The sequence below is a fragment of the Idiotropiscis lumnitzeri genome, chromosome 1 (assembly GCF_059441095.1).
Source record: "Idiotropiscis lumnitzeri isolate Australia: NSW breed Sydney's pygmy pipehorse chromosome 1, RoL_Ilum_1.0, whole genome shotgun sequence".
Lineage (NCBI taxonomy): Eukaryota > Metazoa > Chordata > Actinopteri > Syngnathiformes > Syngnathidae > Idiotropiscis > Idiotropiscis lumnitzeri.
In genome coordinates, this window is record NC_142391.1 from 43738445 (window position 1) to 43759674 (window position 21230).

Consider the following 21230-nt stretch of genomic DNA (forward strand, 5'->3'; position numbering starts at 1 on the left):
CTACCTACTGGCAAAGATGGAGCAAAAAGAACTTGATAGGATAGAATAATAAGAAAAATAACGAAAAAGAAATGCCTTTGCACAAGGTGATGGCAATTTTCTATTAGTCAAATGTGGGACTCACCACTTCAACCCAATTTGTACGCAATCTTAGAAATTCTGCAATTGTTGAATTCACAATTGGTCAACATTTTGGCACCAAATGCAGAGATGCGGTCAGTTGAGGGTAAAAAAAATAAAGAGAAAAAAAGGAAATGTGGTCTCGCGGCCGTTGTGGTGAGTGTGCGGCAAAATTTGAACCTACGCTGGTGAGATGTCCTCAGAGCGCGCTGCCTCCCACCTAGCAGATGAATTTCAGGGCGTGATTCAAACTGTTCTCCTGTTGCTTTTCCAGCAATGGCCAGGCCACAAGAATGGAGTGGCTGGCGTGCAGCAAGAAAGAAACAAAAAGAAATTGAACAGCGAAGTTCTTGAAAGAAAAGAGTCTGGTTCAGCAGTGGTCAACATGACGAGGGCTCCCCATGTGGGGTTTCCTCCGTTGAAGCCTAATCTGTCGAAGGCTATGTTGTGTGCCTGGTGGTCAATTTAGGTGTACATGTCATTGTAATGTTCACATCCTCATCCCCTGTCTTGGAGATGTACCAGACTCCCTGGTCTTCTTTGAAAGATGTCCACAAAGCAGTCCGCTTGTGACTTGTGTAGAAATGGCTGCTACAATTTAGTGAAATTAAGTTTTAAAACTAACAAACTATAAAAGATGTACTGTTTACAGTATCAAGGAAAGTTTAACTCGGTTAGTGCATCTTCAATAGTTAATGTTTTTAGTAAATGCCCGATGAAGAGTGCAAAAGTAACAATTTGAATTAATATGCAATAAATAGACAGAAATGGTATTTATGTTCACAACAGTTAACACGTCTGATAAACTGCTGAAAGCATATCGCGAGCCATGACTTCCGCTAGCCACAGGTTGAGCTACATTGTATTTGCTTGCGCAGTCAAGTTGTCGTGTGGCTAGCCAGTTTTCTTTCTTTCCCTGATGTAAATAATATGTTTTGTATGTTTACTCTGTAAACTCTTTTTTCCATACCTAATAATGTGAATCTAAAAATTGTGCACGAACTGTGACAACCCTAACAGTTGTTAAATTTGCTATATAAATAAAGTTGTTTTGTATTTTATTGTAATAATATTATTACATAAAGTAAATGCCCCTAAATTTTATTGTTTGTGCATAGTGTCACAGTGGCAAACTTTCACGGGCCACATAAAAGAAAGATGGGAAAAGAACTCATTACCTCTAGTCTTATTTGAATTTGAATCAACTGATTTAATAGAATTCTTTATTCATGAGCTTTCAAACTTGAATTTATGTATGCAAAAAAAAAACCTTCAATGAAAAAAATGGTAATTACTTAATTAGAAAGGTGAAATCCAGGAGCAACGTTGGGTGAGTCACTTCATACATAAGTGGCCATTAGAACTCCCACTAATGTTTCTGCACATCCACAATAACATACTATGAATCAAATAGTTGGACAGAACCTTTTCCTCTTCTCTCTGTTCTCATTTTACATGCCCTTTTGCTCTGTTTATCCTACCAGGGTCTTTTTGGGCGTCGGAGAGAGGACCTGTTGGTTGCTATGGCAGCTCAGGCACAGGCCCAGGCGCAGGGGCAAAGTCAGGGTCAGGTCTCCCCGGTGTCCTCCATCCAGCCAGTTCCCCTGCAGTACAGTGACATGAAGGTAGCCCTTGACAAAGAGCGAACTCGCTGTTCTGAGCTTGAGGATGCGCTTCAGAAAATGAGAGCAGAACTGCGATCTCTTAGAGAGGAAGGTAGGAACAGGTCATCTCTTGTTTTGGAAAAGCACAAAAAGTCCATTGGACAATTAGGTCATTTATTTTTGCTCCACACTGTTGCCGTAGCAACTGAGACTGAAATGATTATTTTCATGTTAACAAGAGCAAAGAGGCGAGTCAACATGCAATAAATAGCAGCCAGTTTAGTTTTCTGCTCCGGGAGAATCAATGCTATAAACAAGAAGTCATTTCCATCCTAGCACTCCAATACAAGGATCATAGCAGCTCCACAAACCCAGCGACGGCACGGCAACAGATGATAATGTCTGCCATGGTGAAGTCACCCGATCACCAACAAGTCCCACCAAGCCTGGTAGCATCCAACTCGGGTCGCAGGAAGGAGGTTGCAACACCTGAGGGTGAGTCAGGAGGTGATAAAATCTTCATTTAAGAAGCCTATATTGGACTGCAACGCCATATTCGAAATATACAGGCCCTTTCCTGCACACCAATATAATCACACACAAAAGCATGCTCTCTTACGATCCTTTCTCTTTCACACACCTTACAGAAAGAAGGAGGGTCACTTTTGAAAGTAAGTTTCCCAAATTCATGATTCCTGCAGTTTGGTTTCTTATCCCTCGTCTCCTTTTGCCTCACTCATTCCTCAAAAGGCCAGATTTTTCAAAGTTGTGCATGTCTACAAAGTGGCTCGTCCCAGCAGGTCAAAAGTACATTTTCAGTTTTGCAATGCACAGCTTTCAAAATCTGCAGCATTTTTATCTTGGTTGTTGAAGCTTAGCAAGTCAAATTTGCGGAACTCCACAGTGTTTATCAACCTATTACAATCCCACTCAAGCTTCACGTACTACACTTGCCAGGATAAATTTTGCAATGCACAAAATTTTGTGTCACATAATCAATCCCAATATAAAGGTATTATTCAGTTACATCGTTGGGCAAATTATTGTATAATTAGATCAAAGTTGCATCGATTTAGATGTTGCAAATACATGGACACAAAATTCGCAGAGGAAACACTTTCAGGTAAAGTAAAAGTACAAAGAACAAAGTGAAGCTGCAGTGAAATAGTGGTCATTTTCTTTCGAGTAATTTGGATCACATCGAGACACCTTTGAAATCTAATATTGCCTGCATAATGCCTTTTAAATGCATCAGCCAGTGGCCATGGGCATAAGGATGAATTAAGCCTTTTAACATTTTAGTTTCAGTTTTTAGCTCCTCAACATCGTTTGAAACCACTTTTTTGTTGAACTGATTTCATTGTTGCTATGGCATGATGTGTCGAGCGTTTGACAGAACAAGATATACCGTAGTGAAGACACCTGCTTTCACTGTGACCCTGTTGCCCTTATTGTATTCAGAATATAGCCGGCGAATGAAAGACAGTCAGAGGGAAAGGGAGAGGGTGCACCACCACTCCGCTCACCGCTTCACGGTGGGACTCAACATGCGCGCCGCCAAGTGTACTGTTTGCCTGGATACAGTGCACTTTGGTCGACAAGCTGCCACCTGTCTCGGTAAGTGCCAATTCTAGACAGTTTCCCATCATGTGAACAGTATTTGTTTGTCTACCACGTGGACAGGTGAGATTGTGAGATTGGTGGTGTGTAACGTCACAAGAAAACTACTCTTGAAGCTGCTGCGTCCAAAAAGGACAGAGCAAATGCTGGGTTATTTATACCCAGCTCATTAGGTTGTTATAATTATTGAATACTAATGAAATAAAAAAAAGTATCAAAGAAATATTTTTGTTAACAGTTCTGTTTTAGTACTAGGAGAAACAATCCCTGACATGAACATAACACCGGAGGCATGAGTGGTTAGGATGTCAGAATCAGAGTGGCTTCAAGGTTGCAGTGGTGTGTGTTGACGGTGGGACTGGTTGGGGTTGTACGCTTCATTGAGGTCATCTGGTTGGCTTCTTCTTTACTTGGTGTTCCAATAATAGGCCCACAACACCTCCAGAGGGCTGATCGGCAACATATGGCGTCTCAGGTTCTGCTTTCAAGCCCCTTGTGCCTCTGATTGTAACTTTGGGGTCCTGGAGGGGTCTTTCTTCTTCTACCAGCTGCACCTGATCATATGGTTTGGCTTTGGGCTTGGCCTTGAATCCCCAAATCCTTAAGCAGCCTGGTGGTAGACTTGCCTACACAGCCTCTGCAGCCAACATGCATTGTGCAAACCCTGGCTTTCTATCCATGTTGCTCAGCATCAGCTGCCAGTTCGGCATTCTTAGGGCTCCTGCATTCGAAGGCCTCCTCAACAGCAGCCACCCAGAACAGAACAGTGAGCTCTATGATGTAAATGGTAGTCAGACCTGAGCATGAGGTCTGGTCTGAGATGTGTAGTAGTGTTTTCTTTCTTTCTCTCTCTCTCTCTCTCTCTCCCTCTGTCTGTCTCTCTCTCTCTGTCTGTCTCTCTCTGTCTGTCTCTCTCTCTCTCTCTCTGTCTGTCTATCTCTCTGTCTCTCTGTCTCTGTCTCTCTCTCTCTCTCTCTCTCACACACACACACGCACACGCACACAAAAGGAAGCAGAGCCTGTGGTTCAGATCTGCGACCAACTTCAGAGTTGGCCAATGTCGGATTTTTGGCCTTTGGTTGGCTTTGTTCGAAGTGCAATGAACTCTCTTGCAGGTGTACGATGTGCTGGTGGATGCGGGAGTGCATTGATTTTGTCTGCTTAGTCTCCAGAAGCTGCCAGGCACTTGAGGACGTGGTTGTGTAGTCTTACAGCCTACCAGAATGTGCTTCAGATTTGCGGGAGATGGGCAGAAAGGGCACATGGGGTCAATGTAATAATTTCTGAGTGACTTTAATTGATCCTTACTCAAAAATAAGAAAGTTATAAAAGACAATGTGGCATGTATTGTTGAAATACTGTTTACATCGCTATTACACCACGCTCATTGATTTTTAGCAGCCACAACTTTGTATGCCATTGCTGTTTTTGTGATATTTTCCCTCCCTCAGAATGTCACGCTCTGTGCCATCCAAAATGCTCCCCGTGCCTTCCAGCGACATGCGGCATGTCGAGCGACTGCTCGCTGCATCTGTCCGAAGGCTTGTGTCGGGAGAAAGGCAACTCTTCAGGCCAGCAGCTCAAAGATGCCAGCGGTCACATGCACCTGGAGGGATGGATGAAGCAGCCCAGGTTAACTATGGTCTCTCACTCACTCACTCACTTAGTCGTGGAATAAAAAGGATGAGTACAAAGAATGTATTAAAAGGACAATGGAACAAAATTACTGTAACTAATGGAAATGCTCCCATTTGAAGCAAGCCCTAATGCTGCAATCATGTGCTGTCAAATAGTACCTGAATGAAAATGTTTCTGGAAGGTTTTGAAAAATAAATTACAAATATATATTAAATATATTAAATTTTAAAATATTTTGCTCGACAAATGCCAGCCATCCAGTATTTTGTGAGTAACGTGTTGATGGATCAACTGGTGGCCTGTTTCAACATGAAAGCCTTGTGCTCCTGCTTTTGCAGAAATGGAAAGCGAGGCCAAGGCTGGGAGAAGAAATATGTGGTCCTCGATGGGACTAAAGTGTCCATCTATGAGATCGAACCCAGAGAAGGTGACTTGATGTTCAGCTGAATGTCACTTAGCTTTTAAGAGTGAAGGACTTTCTTTCATTGTGCTTGAGTCTGGCACCTTGTGTTTCAACTCAGATTCAATCAAGCCATTGGAGGAGTTTGACTTGTGCATGTCTGACGGAGAGGTCGAAGTTCACGGGGCTGTTGGGGCCACTGAGCTACCCAACACAGGCAAATCAGGTATTACGTAATCCTTCACATTTACCAGGGAACCATGTTTACAATAGGGTGGTATTTTCCATAATAGTTTTTATTTAGTGTCGACTTTTGTTTTTTAAAATGAATTCATTCAGAAGTGCGTTTGATTTATTAATTATTTATTTAAATGCTTTGTAACAGCTTAGTTTAGTTTGCTTTAGTAGTAGTATTTATTAATTTGGAGCATTTGTCAAGTGCTAGATGACAAAAAATGCATTGTGTAATAAAGTAACCTAAAATTGTCAAACAGCTGACTTTCTTTCTTGTACAGATGTACAGCAATACCCCAAAACAATAATTTAAAACAAAGGATGCGGATTTTCTAGTTTTCCTTAACTATATTAACCTTGTTAAGAAGTCAACTCAAATATTGATTATAGTGCTTGTCATCCTTCTCTATCAGATGTCCCTTATGTGTTGAAGCTGGAGTCTCGTTGCCACGCCCCTTGCTGGCCTGGACAGTCCGTTTACTTCATGGCTCCCAGTTTCCCCGACAAGCAGCGCTGGGTGGCGGTCATGGAATCTGTCGTGGCGGGTGGGCGAGTCTCTCGGGAAAAGTCTGAGGCAGATGCAGTGAGTATTAATCTCTGCACTCTGCTGACTTGCACCCATCAAGCTGATAACGTTTTTTTTCTGGATGTGATCGCTACTAATGGAGGTCATTCATGAGAGTGTGACTATGTAGTTTTTAACATTTTGTCTTTTTGGATAACTTCCTGTTTCACTTTTCTATGTCGTTAATTGTCATCTTTTTTCCCATCTCTCTCCCTCATTCTTTCTTTGTCTTTCATAACCCTGCCTCATGATACGGGCATGTTTTATTGATTTGCTGGATTTTGCCCATTTCATTGAGTATCTTTGCGCAAATAGGCTGCTGTGTCCAAAAGACAAATGGTTCTGTCTCCTCTGGTCCAGGTAAAAAAAAGTGCAGACACAAGACTTCTCGACATTCACACTTCCTTTCTGTTCCTTTCTGAGCTCATTCTGTTGGTTGTTAGCTCACCCAAACCTACCCCCAGCCGAGCTGCCTCCTCCTTCCTCACCTTCACTGTCCTCTCACTTCACCAATATAATTTCTTGTGAAAACTGTATCATTATGATCCAATGAAAAAAACAAACAAACAAACAAAAAAAAAGTGCTCCTGTGCTGAGAACTTACCCCAATTTAACTCCATACACTCCCCTGTTGCATGCTTTCAATCACATTTTGTAACAGTGACTTCCTTGGAGTGCTGAGTGGCATGTATACACAATTTTTAAAAATGCAACACTTTTTAAATCGAGGCAGCATCATTCAAACTAAGAGACATAGATGTTGCTCAGTAAATGTAGATTTTTCAAGCTCTTACCACTTTTTGTTTCATTTGCACATTCATTAACTACAACTTGTCACAATTACAAATAAATGGGCTCAAATTTCTGATCGATGTGATGGAGTTTGTTTTATTGGTGGTGCTCTATCAAACGAACCTCCAGGCACAGTAAAGGTTGACAGTTGAACCATGAGGTGCAAAGGAAAAACTGAGGGTTTTTTTCTTCTATAAAGGCAGGTTTATTTGATGTAATTTGTTAAATACAATACTGTGTAGGTCTGTTGTTTCCATCCAGAATATGTACAGTAGAGAGGAAATGTCAGAGGTTGCAAACTTTGAAATCTATTTAGGAAAAACTGCATGTCACTGCTGGCCTTTCCTCACTTGCCCAACCCCCTTGCAGGCGTGGCGTTCCTTCGGTTCCGCCTCCCTCAGATCTTGTTGAGCGAGTGACCCTGTTGACCGTCAATGTCTTCTTGATTTTAGAAGCTCTTAGGAAACTCTCTCCTGAAGCTGGAAGGAGACGACAGGCTCGATATCAACTGCACCCTTCCACTTACAGATCAGGTACCCTACGTCTTGCATTTCACTACACTGTCACATGTTTCGTATTAAAACCCCGCATGGTGATGGCATGCAATTGACTGTGCTTGCAGATAGTCTTGGTGGGCTCGGAGGAAGGTCTTTATGCCCTCAACGTGATCAAGAACTCCCTGACTCACATTCCTGGCCTGGGCTCAGTTTTTCAGATCCACATCATCAAGGAGATGGAGAAACTGCTGATGATTGTTGGTGAGAACTGGGTCTCTGCTAACAGCTGCATAGACTGGTGAGCGGCACGCACTAATCACCGAGATGTGTGCTGCAGGGGACGAGAGGGCCTTGTGCCTGCTTGAGATCAAGCGAGTGAAGCAGTCTTTGACCCAGTGCCACCTGCCCGGCCAGTCCGAGCTGGCTCCGTACATCTTTGAGACGGTGAAGGGATGCCATCTGTTTGCTGCCGGCAGAGTACGTCCTCGCTCGAGCAATGAGTGCATAAATTGGAGAAATGTGACTGGACTTGTACATGACATGCATGTGTCTGTGTTGTCTTCACAGATAGACAATGGCTCCTGCATTTGTGCTGCAATGCCGAACAAGATCACCATTCTACGTTACAATGACAATCTCAGCAAATATTGCATTCGGAAGGTGATCTTGCTTCCATATTCACACTGCACACTGACAATTTTTTGGCGGAATATCGGCTCGACTTACCACTGCTCAGACAACTTCTAGACACTGATGCAGTTGGGCGAACCATTTTTGATTAATTTGATCGGGTCACTGGCAAACAGATTCTGAGCTTCATGGACACCGGTGGTAATGTCAGATGTATTTCATAAATGTATGAAAAGCCGGCATCAAACCATCTGAATCTGTGTATTATATTTTTTAAATCATCCCAAGTGCCCACTTCACAGAGCAGCTGTTGAGACCCTCATGCCCAACTATCATGCCATATTTAAAGGAAATGAAAGGATATGGTTTGATTGGCCATGTAGTCGGCTGTCTGTCTGAAATGACCAAACCCACCTCCGCACTGATACACGAGAGGCGCGTGCGTCGGATTTTCTCCTGTCATGAAAATAGAGCTCTTTATTTGCAAATATCTCGAAGCAAATAGAATTAGGTTAGAATTTGTTGAGTCAGTCTATCATTTTATTTCCCCTGAATCGAGAAGGAGTTCTCCCTCTGAATGACACTTTACCATCTCATAGCGCTCTTGCTTCTCAACTAGACTTTCACTCTTGGATTTCGCCGTTGACTAACATTTTGGAGGAGATCTGCAATATTGTGCTCATGATGCAACTGTAAAGTTATGGAATTTCAACAAAAATATCTTCATTTCACAGGAAATTGAAACTCTGGAGCCTTGCAGCTGCATCCACCTGACAAGCTACAGCATCATCCTTGGCACCAACAAGTTCTATGAGATTGAGATGAAGCAGTTTGTACTTGAAGGTCATTAGGAAACTCTTCTTCACATGCTTGCATTTACTATAAATCAGAATAGATACATTGGAAAACGCTGATTTCATAGGGGCCACTGACCTTGCAGAAACATTAAGGCAAAGGGCTACCAGTTAGATACCTACTTCTGAAGAAGAGTCGCTCAAACTACCCTTATATGTTATTATATTAGAAAAGAAATCACAATATTGTGTTTTTGTACTTAGTAACAGCAGTGACTTGGCCAGTCGTTTTATTGTCATGTGTTCATCTTGGCTGAGCGGCGCATAGTCTATGCACTTGTAGTTCACAAGACTGTGTTCAGTTGAAGCCGGAAAAAGTATGTTTTTTTTTTTACGTAGATGTGCTGCTTTAAATATCGTAACATGCCGATGACAATATCATGGCAATTTTAATATTGCACTCTTGCCAGTATCATTGGTTAATCACTGGTGAGTTTTTTTTATTTATTTATTTTTTAACAACAGGCCCGCTGGCTACCCGTGTGGTGCCCACGGCACCACATTGGTGACACCTGCTCTAAACTTTCAGCTGAATGTCCAGTAGAGGTTGACATGGGAGTGGATTTTCCCATCCCATCCCACTCCCACAGAAAATAACCTTTTCGGACCAAAGTAAAAAAATAAATAAATAAATAAAATAAATCAACAACAACAAAAAAACAACACTTTGTATATCCTTATATCCTTCCACTCCCGTCTGCTCCCCTCAAATTTTTATCATGTACTGTCTCATTCCCATGATTAAAGGGAAAGTTGACTCTAATCCCACATTAATCAACCTCTAATGTACAGTCAGCAAACAAATGGTGATTACAAATTAAAACATCCATCCATGCATCTTTCTGGCGAGCTGGAGCCTATCCCAGTTGATAATGGCTGAGAGGCCGGCCACAACCTGAACTGGTCTTCATTCCCCCCAAGGAAAATTGTTTCCATCTGCACTCATTCCACATGCATTAATTTCCTCTAGGTTTCGGTAGTTCATTTTGCCAACATAAGTTATGATCTCAAGTCCCTCTGCAACCTGAGCTTCAGTTAAAATCTGAGCATGCCATTGTGAAATGCAAAGACTCCTTTCTCATAGCACAATGATGAAGGATATAATATGACGTGAATCATAAAACGCTGCCATGTTAAACATCGATCAAAGTCATGTGTGAGCAATTGTGCGCGTGACTGCCATGTCATGCTTAAATTGCAGTTTTTGTCTCTCCTTTGAAATGTTGGCTTCCTGCCCATGCAGTTGCCAGTCCTGCTTCTTTGAGAGCATGAGATGGCGCAGGAAACAAAGTTTATTTGTTAATGGCCTTTACTGTCAAAATATGAGTTAAAACAGACCCGTCTCTTGGCCACTCTGTTGTCGTCAAGGAAACCAGCCAATTCAAGTTACATTACACAAGAAGGTTCTGAAGATGAGGTCCCAAATGTGGCAACGAGGTGCAGTTTAATGATGACAAATACTATATAGCAGTTTTCTTACATTTGATTTTGGTGTTTTGTTATTTCTGATGACTTTAGTCTCTGGCACAGGATAAGCGTTGTTGAAGATGACACATGTATTCTAGATGCATGAATCTTTTCAACAATATAGAGAAAAGGAGACATCTTTTTTTAAGCCATGTCCTTTATTTGGTCTGCCGCAGAGTTCCTGGACAAGAACGACATATCGCTAGCCTCAGCTGTGTTTGCTGCCTCATCCCACAGCTTCCCCATCGCCATCATGCAGGTGGCCAGCAGCATGCAGAAGGAGGAGTACCTGCTGTGTTTTCATGGTGGGACAAAAAGCCTTGTAGTCCAAAGGGAACATGAACATACACAAATGTTCTTTTGTTTGAAAGTATGGGACACTGGGACTTGGTTGCCCCTCATTTCACTAATTAATACTAAAGTAATACCTTCCACAAAAATAATAAACAGAACAACTAGAAATAATCCACAAAGTCAGCAAAACTGAATAGGAAGTCACAGCAAACTTCAACCTTCGTCAATGTGGGTAATTTTATATCATAACTGCATGATTCAAACGGGATTGGACGTAACCATGTACGTACTCGTACACGTACTCATGCACACTAAACGTTCGAGTGGACATTTTTACATTTCTTTGTCTTGCAGAGTTTGGAGTGTTTGTGGACACGTATGGTCGAAGGAGTCGCACTGAGGACATCAAGTGGAGTCGCCTGCCTTTGTCCTTTGGTGAATACGCTTTATGAAGCTGCATAATTATTATCATCTATCTTAATAACTCTGATTGTGTGATGCAGCCTACAGAGAGCCGTACCTATTTGTCACCTACTTCAACTCACTGGATGTCATTGAGATTCAGGGTCACGCCGCTTTGGGGTGAGTCTCATTTATTATATTAGTTGAAAGTTCACATTGGACCTTCATTTCCCACACCGTCGTGTTTGCAGTCCTTCGGTGCTGGCCCACCTGGACATCCCCAGCCCTCGCTATCTGGGCCCAGCCATCTCTTCCGGTGCTATTTATCTGGCTTCGTCCTACCAAAACAAGCTGCGGGTCATCTGCTGTAAGGGGAGCCTGATCCGAGAGTCCGGAGAGCTGCAGAGGACCGGCTCCAGCAGAGGGTCAGCCACTCCTTGCTTGTATAGTGACATTCTGCTCTGGCATGCTTGAAATGCAACAGGTCACCATATACTCGCACGTGTAACACACTTTTGCCAAGGTTCAACAATGATTGCACATTATACAAAACGTTTTTGGCTGGCTGTTAGAGCATGAGGGCCTGTCTTCTGCAAATAAGCATGCCCTTCTACACCCGCACGTAATGCTGTGCCAATGGCAGTATGGATTCTGTTGCCATGACAACTAGAAGATGATCTTAGAGCTTCTTAAAAAAAGCGTCCATGACTTGCAAAGCACAAGAGGGTCCCAATGAAAATGGCATAGATTCAGATTTCCCTCATGGAGTTGGCACCACACAGATTAATTCCAATTGTCAATTGCTGTGCAGTTTTTGTCTGTAGTGCAGGAGACATCGCCATCAATTCACAGAGCAATTTGAGTGCTTGTCGCTTATCATAAGCTAATGCTACTTGTTCACAAAACTCAATGCAGCTCCTACCACCGTTTGAACTTTAGTGCGCAAAGCCATCACAGAGAAATGTAACCACATTTGGACTTTGGCCATTGCTTGAAAGTGACTCTGGATCCTGTAGCGTTGTATATGTAAATTAGTCTCACTCACTAGACACACAACAATGCAGTGGAATCGCAAAGCGGCTTGCTCTCATACATATTTTCAGATAGTTATAAAAGATTCTTTTGATTCTTTAATTTCACGCTTGATGGGTGCGCAACCACTCCACAGACCCGACCATATGTCCCCTTTCAAGTTTGAGCCTTCAAAAATAGTGTAAGGAAAAGCTGAAGGTTGAAAGTAGCCCCACTGCTTCCAAACTTCACGTTTAGTTTTGACAGACCAACGGTGCCATCTGCTGTTCAGAGGCACAACCTGATCATCATTGTCAACGGCTCTGGGCGACTATGTGGGACGTGGTCATTTTTCTAAAAGTCACAATAAACTAACTTTCACATTAAGAAAAGAACTCAATTAAAAAGCCTTTTAAAACATAAATATGCTATCTTTTATGTAAACAATCATAATCTCGTGTGTAAAGTGCATTTCAGTGCACATTATTAAGAACGTGATGGTTAAAGCTGAAATGTGAAATTCCACTGATATAAGGCTGTCCGGATGACTTGTGCATGAACTGATGAGAGACAAAACATCTTCTAATACAACCACAACAGTCTAGTTGTGATGAGTTCCATGTCTCGGGAATGAAATAGCCTGCATGAGTGAAAATATCCACACGCAATATTAATGCCATCTGCATGGCATTAATATTAGATCAAATATACAGACAAAAAAAAATGAAGGCCCACACTTCACCTGACCCTTTTTCCTCCTTCATGTAGTTATTAATACAAACCCCTCAACTAAATGAATTGCAAATTACTGTTATATAAAACAAGATGACTCTCGGCCTTTGCTGGGCTTCTCCAGGAGTCCCAGCAAGAGAGGCCCTCCCACCTACTCGGAGCACATCACCAAGCGTTTGACATCTGGCCCCGGCAGTCACGACGGCCTGCATCGAGAGCCGAGCACTCCCCACCGCTATCGAGAGGGGCGTACCGAGTTCCGGCGGGACAAGTCTCCGGCCCGCCCCTTGGACAGGGAGAAGTCACCCGGCAGGGTGCTGGACAGCCGCAGGGAGAGATCACCTGGACGATTCGGGGACAACAACCGACTCATTGCTGGCTCTGTGCGCACACAGCTTGCTCCTGTTAACAAGGTACTCTTGCTTTGGTCTGTTATCGTCTGACCAACACGCATGTTCTTATTGCATGATAAGGGTCTTTTAAACTCGCATGCAACACAATAAAAAGATCAATTCATTTTCATGAACACTGACGTTGAACAGAGATTGAGACACATAATGTACTGTACTTCCAACTAGGAAAAAAAGAAAACTTTACAGCACCAGCACTATAGTCTTATGATAATTATCTTTTTCCACTGCAGTCATATTGCCAGAGTTACACGGTAAATGCTAGCAAACAGAGGATCTTATACAGCAATTTATTTTCAGCATTGGACATGTTCACACAAAAACTAACAAAATGCCTAACATTACGATTAAAAAAACATTTTCATTAACAAAATCAATACAAGTGTTTTTGAAAAAATGAGAACAAACTATACTTTACATTAATAAAATTAACTAAAAATGACTAACTATAGTGAAAATGTTCTTCATTTACATCAATTATTTCACACAAGCTGACAGGGTTTACTTTAAATATATTTATTTCAGTATTACCGTTTGGTCGAACAGAAGAAGGTCGAACGGTCGCTGGGGAATTGCAGTTTACTTAATTTTATTGCTCAATACTTATTGTGACCTTTTTTTTAGCTTGCACACGACCAATTTTACATTTTCCAAAAATCAAACACTAAAACTGGTAAAAAAAAAAAAAACTCAGATAAAGCATTTTTGAAAAAATAAAATCAAAACTAACAAAACTGTTCTAAAAACGGATTTAAACTGACTGAATTAAAAACAAAAACACGTCAAAATGAAATAATAACTAACTATAATGAAAAAAAAATCCTACCCACTATAGCTGTGGTTAAAACAAGGACAGTAAAGCATAAGTAGCCTCTTATATAAAAACTTCTGTGCTCGTCACGGATTGTCCACAATGAACGCCATGGTCAAACATAAAGGTGTCCATATGTGCACTTGGCATCAGGACAAATGGGGCCGCGTTCGATGATCGATTTCATGGTCATACCATTGGATTTGCGGCCGCATGTTCGTGAAAAGAGGGGCGGAGCTCTCAACTGATCACCACTTGGTGGTGGGTTGGCTCTGATGGTGGGGGAAGATGCCAGTCTGACCTGGCAGACGCAAACATATTGTGAGGGTTTGCTGGTAACGTCCTGTCAGAAAGGGTTTCAACTCCCACCTCCGGCAGAACTTTGCCGACATCCTGGGAGAGGTCCGAGACATGGAGGCGCAGAACATGGTCCACTTAGACTCAATTGTCAAGACGGCCGACCGGAACTGTGGCGAAAATCCCTGGGGCCGCTGGTGGCAGTAAGGGATGCCGTTAAGATGAAGGAGTCCTATCTGGCCTTTTCCAGGGCACGCTGGAGAGACTACATCTCCCAGCTGGCTTGGAAATGCCTTGAGATCCCTCAGGACGAGCAGGATGACTGGCTATGGAGAGAGAAGTCTGGGCTGCCCCTGCGACCCAACCTCGGAAAATCAGAAGAGAATGATGAAGACTCATAATCAGAATTAGATTTAGAATCAGATTTAGCCAAGTTTTGAATCACTACCCCAGTCATTCTCAAACCTAAAATGTGCCGGGGCCTAATTTAAGACCTGAAATCTTGTCACCAATGCATTGTCAATGAAACTTATTGATAATTGTAAGTTTATTACTGAGTGTTATTATTTTGTCAGGATTATAATTTTATTAGGAGTCTTTGTGGACCCCTGTCAATCATGGGACTTAGAATCCTTCCCCCTATTCTCACCTTTTCTGCACCGCTGCCCATTCTACCCAATTTATATGAGCAGTACCCCATCTACACAACTTTCATACAATTTTATGCTTTACCAAAGTACATATGGAACACAAATGAGATAAGCTTGGTTCCTTTGGAAAATTAATTGGTCACTCTTACCTTAACTGGATCGCATGGAAAACCTCGATCAGTAATGTGCATTAAAGTAGATATCCCAAGCACATCTGTTTTCCTTTCCCTGTCATTTGTCTTGCAGGTGTGGGATCAGTCGTCGGTGTGAGAGATCGCCAATACTCTCTTTGGACAGGCCAGTGACTCACACTTGACTGACAGACGGCCATATTGCCTGTTACACAGTCACACATCCTCATTTGACAACATAAACGCGCAACGTGCTTTTTTGGGGGGTGGGGAGCGTATCCCACATGAGAATCGGTGGCAGGGAACACGTGTCGAAGCATCTGTTTTATAACAGATCATCGGCGTAAATGTAAATAGGGTTGTGAGTTTTTATAAAGGGAAAAGTTGGCCAGTAAAGCCATGTCTATTTTTTGTAAAATGAGAATTTCTATAGATGTTGCAGGGAGCCTCACACCATGAACGTCACTGTCTTGTATTCATGGGAGTGAGGGAAAGGTCGAAGCAATTTGCACAATTTGGGTTTGAACAGGATGTAAAAACTGTTTTGTTTTCCACACCAAATGTGAGGTCCTCTTTCTTGACTGTATCTCATTTGATATCCAATCATTGCATATAGAAATGCTTCATTGCGAACAATGTTGACTTGTGTTGTTTCCAAAGCTCAGAGTTCTGCCTCAAATTGCTTTTGTTGATCCACATCATCCCATGTGTGTGCAGTGACATGTAGTGGATGTCAAAGGTGTTGTTTCTTTAGTGCCTGTTCGAGCACCTCATCAGTGTGCATGACACAAGCTATTAAGAGCTGCTTGATTCTTTCTTCTGCTTGTTATTTTCTGTCAAACTTGCGTTCAATAACTATATATCAATGTTAACGCTAACAAAAGATTTTCCTGATTTTTAGATCTGCACAAGACATCATTAAAACATGATTGAAGCCTGCTTTCTCGCTTGCATCTTTTCAGAGTAGGTCTCACATGCAAACATACCCACAACACAGCTGGTTCGTCTAGTTTATTTCTCCTTAAATTCTACAACAATGAAACGCTCTTGAAAAAAAAAATTCTGATGAACACGGAGCACTTTTAATTACAGGAAATTGCTCTATGTACAGCTACAAACTGACAAACAGTTTCAAAGTGCTTTTCCAACAAGAGGGAAACAGATAAGAGGAAAACTCAAGAAAAGCACAAGTGAGAGATCCAAAATAAAACAGCTTGGCACCCATCTCTACTGGGAAAAAAGATGCACACCCACACACACAGCCACCAATGCCAGATACATTCTCATGTGTATTCACACACGCACAAACGCTATCACACGTGATTGTTGGGCTGTGGCAGAGACCTTTGTGAGGGAGCTTGTAAAAAATACAAGACAAAAAGATGCTGAACAAGTGACCATTGTGGCAAACAGCCAAACTTGAGTAGTGACAACAGCTTCAGCTTTGTGTGTGGCACTGTCTTGCAGATGTTAGGCAAACCAATGCCTACTCGTATCATTAACATTGATGTTTGGTGAGATGTGTGCTGTGCGTGTGTCACATGACATGTTACACCGCTCAGTTATAATAATGAGCTGTGTCCGACAGCATAATGTAAATGATGGATGAGTACACTGGTCAACTTTGATTTAACCTGCACGGATCTACCTTCAACATAGAGGACAATTGTTGTGAATGGGAAAGGGTCAATTAGGGGCACAATGAACTTTGCATCAGCTGTGTTTACAGACAGGACTCTCTGAAGAAAAAAAAAAAAGAAGCAAGATTTATGTTTTCAGTGATAGTCCTTCGCTTTGTTCGTCTTCACTGGCTTACTAACAGAATATTACAACTGAAAGGGTGAATATGATCGTCCATCCATCCATTTAAGTAATAATAACGAACAAAGGTCTTCATTGAGGAACAAGGCGTAGTTGAAAAATGGAACCCTGAAAGCCAAAATCTCAAAGCAACTATGAACAAGGGTGCGCTATGAGTGTCTAGTAAGTAGAGGTAGTGTTTGTAAGTAAATGGAGAGCGTGCATGTGTATGTGCGTGTGTGTGTGTGTGAGTGCGCAGAGGGGCTTTGTGTTTGGATAGATAGTGCTTGTTTTGGACCTCTGTTCTCTGTGCGCGTGCGTGCATAGACTCGTCACTCCACCACAAGCATGTTAAAAACACTGATTATCACGTGGCAGCTGAATTGTCAGAATCCAAACCAATCAATCATTAAGTAAAATAAATAAATTCAGCTCATTTAAAAAAAAAAAAAGAAAGGAAAAAAAACCAAACAAAATCAAACACTACAGCATCCAAACAAGACACCCCGCGCTTATATATATATATATGTCAAAATCTGTCTTTTTAACAAGTAAAATATAGGTACATTTCTGCAACTGACAAAAGAAAAGTTAAAAGAAAAGGAAAAAAAGGTTTTGGTGACTAATTGAGAAACTAGTCTCAGTTTCTATCCATTTTGTACTTAAATGCTATAGCTGTATCTCAATATATTATTGTATTCTTCTATTTTACAAAATAATGACCGTGTGCACGAGGAGGTCACTGAATGACTGACAGGCAGCGAGGACCATTCTGTGAGCTCGGAGTCAAAATTAGGAGAATCAAAATGGTGTCTTCAGCTTGTCCATTCAAAAGGTGTGGACACTAGGGTTGGGCGATATTCAAATTTTGACATCCTTTCACAGTCTCCTCATTACACAGGGGTTTACGAAACAACGTAGCTAATTTTAGACTCATTTTGTAGCTTGCACCGACCACCGCGTGTCTGCCTAGATTTGTAGCCAGACCCGCAAATCGATGTAGTTTGAATAGGTTACTAATTGTACTTTTGCTGAAAGACATGTCATTGTGCAAAAAACAAAACAAAGATAAACCATCCAATTGGAAAATGAAGTGCACTTTTATAGTGCTTTATCTACACCATAAGCGCTTTTTTTTTTTTTTAAAGAAACCAAGGCGCTAATGACAATGCAGCGTCAACCTTTGGTTTAAAATAACTCACTTTAACTTCCAGGATCGCTCGCCGTGTACTGTCAAATGGCAGAACACATGGTGTTCTTCCAACCATCCATCTATCCTCCCTTTTTCTGAAGCATCCATCCTCTTGGACTCATTTTAAATAGCTGCTTGACGACAAGCAAATCTATCTAGCACTAAGCTAACCTGAGTATATTTGTCTTGTCTCAGGCATGGAAATGGCCGAACTCCCTTTTATGCCGCTGTGAGAGTCCAGCAGACAAACGGGTTAACGAACTGTCTAGACAGGTTTTGGCGACTTCTTAAGAGTTGAATTTAATGCTCTATAGCTGGCGACTTCTGGTTCGCTTGCTCTAAGGTAGCCACTAGGTCTCCGGGCTTCACATGAAATGTGCTCGAGCCTCTTCGCTCTTAACTCACTGAATTCTTTCCTGATTTTGATGCAGACTGGTTTGTTGCAAACACCACACATGCAGCAAAGTGTCATTTCAACACGGCAGCCACTCAGAGTGAAAGCTTTATCTACCGATATCTATGCCCTTTCTATGACTATCTCTGTGCCGATGCCCACCTGCCCTAGATGTACATATTTTGCTTTTTCAAAATGATCGTCAGCCCTCATAGCATTTCAAAATGCTTTGCGCATCTTGGCAAATTGTTTTACTGTTGCTGTTTGAACTAACAACTCAAAAAATATGTCAAATTGCTGTCGTTGCATTTTTGTGAGGATCAATGGACTGGAGTTGCGAGCTACGTTATCTTGGGTGCTCTCGGAAACACCCTCCGAGCATGCAGTGGTTCATAGCGACAAAAAAATTGTCGTTCGGTTATTCAAAGTACACTAAAACCAGCACCAGTCTGCATTCGGAAATGAATGGGAACAGAGCACACTGCCGCTCTCAACACACCGAATCTCATCAGAGTAGTGCACAAATGTCAGAGTAGGGCTGGGCGATATGACCTCAAATCAATATCGCGAGAAATTGAGCAATTTTACCTCGATAACGATAAATGAAGCGTTTGAATCCTGTGCACGTCACTAACTAGAGGAGCTTTATCTTTAGCTATGTGCTAGGCTATCGCATCCACCTTTGAGATGTTCTCTCGAATGGTGTCGCCTCCTAATGGGCTGTTGTCACTTGTCGAACCTTGCTTCTCACTTTGAACTTTCAGCACAGCATGGTTGTGTTGTGGGTGGCGAAAAAGCTTCTGGATTGGAATCGCCAGCTACGACAGCGACGTGTTTTCTTTCTCGATCAGACGGGTGGAGTCACGTGACTAGAGGCGCCGTAGCGGTCTTAAAGGGGCATGAACATTGCCGCAGACAGAAAAGGCTTTTCTTTTTTTTTTTTAAATACCGAATTTACCGACATGGGCAAAATGATTTCGGTCATTGTAATGAATTTCGGTAACGGTAAATTTTCGGTTTATCGCCCAGCCCTATGTCAGAGTTAATTTTTCACGACTAGAATGTCAATCCCCATCCAGTGCAATCAAAGAATTAGGTCTAATATCTTGTTAGGTCCTTACGCGCCGCATTTTCTTTTATGACTGTGTTGAAAGTGACACTGTTGCTATTTTTAGACACTGCATGATACCGATTCGCCGAAATAACGCCCAACCCTAGCAGACACAAATGTGCAGCAGGTGCTTTAAGGGAGGGCAGCAATGGGAGTGACTGCCGTCAAGCAATTACATGGATTCCTTCACCTTCATCCACAGGCGCTTAGTTGAGGGGGAGCAAGTCACTACATTGATACTTCTGTCAATTGAGTTTGCTGCCAATAAAATGCAAGTGGATGATAAACTTTCATTCAAGTTGTTTTCAAAGGCAGTCCAAATGATGATCCACTCAACCTGTCCTGCGGGTGCCTTGTGATTCCAAAAAGACTGTTTGGTTTTCATTCTATTTCCATTGTGGCTGGTGTGCCAATGAATTGTTCCTATTCATCATTTTGAAGATTCCTAAACATTTCACATGAAATTCTTCACTCAAGCACCCAGCAGTAACAGCAAACAAAAATTCCAAGCTGTGCCCAGAACAGACGGGAAGTGTGCATTGCCGGCAAAAATTGAGGTGGGTTGAGGGGCAGTGGGCGTGATTGAAGTGGACTGTAGCCCCTCGACTCAAGAACATGCAGCAGACTCCTGCTTCTTTCCAGTCCGAGGCACCAGGAAGTCCATTCTCGCTCCTCGGTGCACGGCCATTGAGATCGCCAGCACCACCTTGTGGCCGACGAGGGACTTACTCCAACACGCTCCCTCTTTGCAAAGCTAAGCGCGCCGAGCAAACGTGCCACCGCAAGGACACGTTCCGGTCCACTTGTGCAGCACATACACACACATACACACACAGTCTACGGGACATTCTGTGGAGTTTCCGTTGTGGTGGTGGTGCCCTCCTTTACGCCAACGTCCGCCTCCTCGCCGAGGCTCAGTTGGAGCTGGCTGCGATGGGTTTGTCCAGGGGCGACGGGCCGAGCCGGAGGTTGCCGTAACAGCTCTTGCACACACGGCTGGGTTCGAACAACTGCTGGCTCGGCACCGGGATCTTCTGGTCGCAGCAGCTGGCGCAGAATACATTACCGCAATTCCTGTAGGCGGGGAATAACAAAGGTCAGCGCTGGATTCTCTGGATACGCACACACATTATACAACGTCCACATCAATGGCAACAGGTTCGGGTTATTGTACTTTATGTGATCAAATGGCTGTCATCAGACATGGCTGGAAGATACAATGGTAAAAAGGGCTAAATTTAACACAATTTCCTACAGAACACCTGATGAACTGTCATTCTGTTTAATGAGCACCACCACAAATATTCTGTCTATAGCAGTTTATGTTCCAACTGCAATAATAAACACTCACTCACAAATAGTGGCCAAAGATGCTATGCCTTAATTAATGAAGGGTGCACCATCCACTTCAAAATAAAACCATGCCACTAAAGCTCTCAGAGTTCTAAGTTGGACAACCAATCACAGGAGAACACAACTTTACTTTCTGATCATAAAACACTAATAATGTACTTTTAATAAAAAACAAGGCACACATAATACAGCCTTTAGCCTGAAGCTGGGACAGTCTAAAA

General features: G+C 42.4%; 2 protein-coding genes across 15 annotated transcripts in view; one reads left to right on the forward strand and one right to left on the reverse strand.

Moving 5' to 3' along the window:
- Window positions 1-16098, forward strand: part of citb (citron rho-interacting serine/threonine kinase b) — a 58992-nt gene extending 42894 nt beyond the window's left edge. For 5 of the 13 annotated variants that reach the window (XM_088301929.1, XM_088301910.1, XM_088301955.1 and 2 more), the window contains 20 exons: window positions 1605-1836; window positions 2061-2231; window positions 2372-2395; window positions 3186-3341; window positions 4796-4976; window positions 5321-5409; window positions 5504-5608; window positions 6030-6199; window positions 6497-6541; window positions 7426-7506; window positions 7596-7731; window positions 7808-7947; window positions 8038-8130; window positions 8835-8943; window positions 10598-10726; window positions 11070-11150; window positions 11219-11297; window positions 11369-11542; window positions 12985-13273; window positions 15275-16098. In XM_088301929.1, the coding sequence (XP_088158055.1) occupies window positions 1605-1836; window positions 2061-2231; window positions 2372-2395; window positions 3186-3341; window positions 4796-4976; window positions 5321-5409; window positions 5504-5608; window positions 6030-6199; window positions 6497-6541; window positions 7426-7506; window positions 7596-7731; window positions 7808-7947; window positions 8038-8130; window positions 8835-8943; window positions 10598-10726; window positions 11070-11150; window positions 11219-11297; window positions 11369-11542; window positions 12985-13273; window positions 15275-15298 (2508 nt within the window). In that variant the 3' untranslated portion in view covers window positions 15299-16098. The remainder of the gene's footprint in view (window positions 1-1604; window positions 1837-2060; window positions 2232-2371; window positions 2396-3185; window positions 3342-4795; window positions 4977-5320; window positions 5410-5503; window positions 5609-6029; window positions 6200-6496; window positions 6542-7425; window positions 7507-7595; window positions 7732-7807; window positions 7948-8037; window positions 8131-8834; window positions 8944-10597; window positions 10727-11069; window positions 11151-11218; window positions 11298-11368; window positions 11543-12984; window positions 13274-15274) is intronic. The other 8 variants (XM_088301948.1, XM_088302009.1, XM_088302000.1 and 5 more) reach the window with 6 other exon arrangements.
- Window positions 16099-20427: 4329 nt separating this feature from the next.
- Window positions 20428-21230, reverse strand: part of mtmr3 (myotubularin related protein 3) — a 32925-nt gene continuing 32122 nt past the window's right edge. For both annotated transcript variants that reach the window (XM_088302070.1, XM_088302062.1), the window contains one exon: window positions 20428-20730. In XM_088302070.1, the coding sequence (XP_088158196.1) occupies window positions 20571-20730 (160 nt within the window). In that variant the 3' untranslated portion in view covers window positions 20428-20570. The remainder of the gene's footprint in view (window positions 20731-21230) is intronic.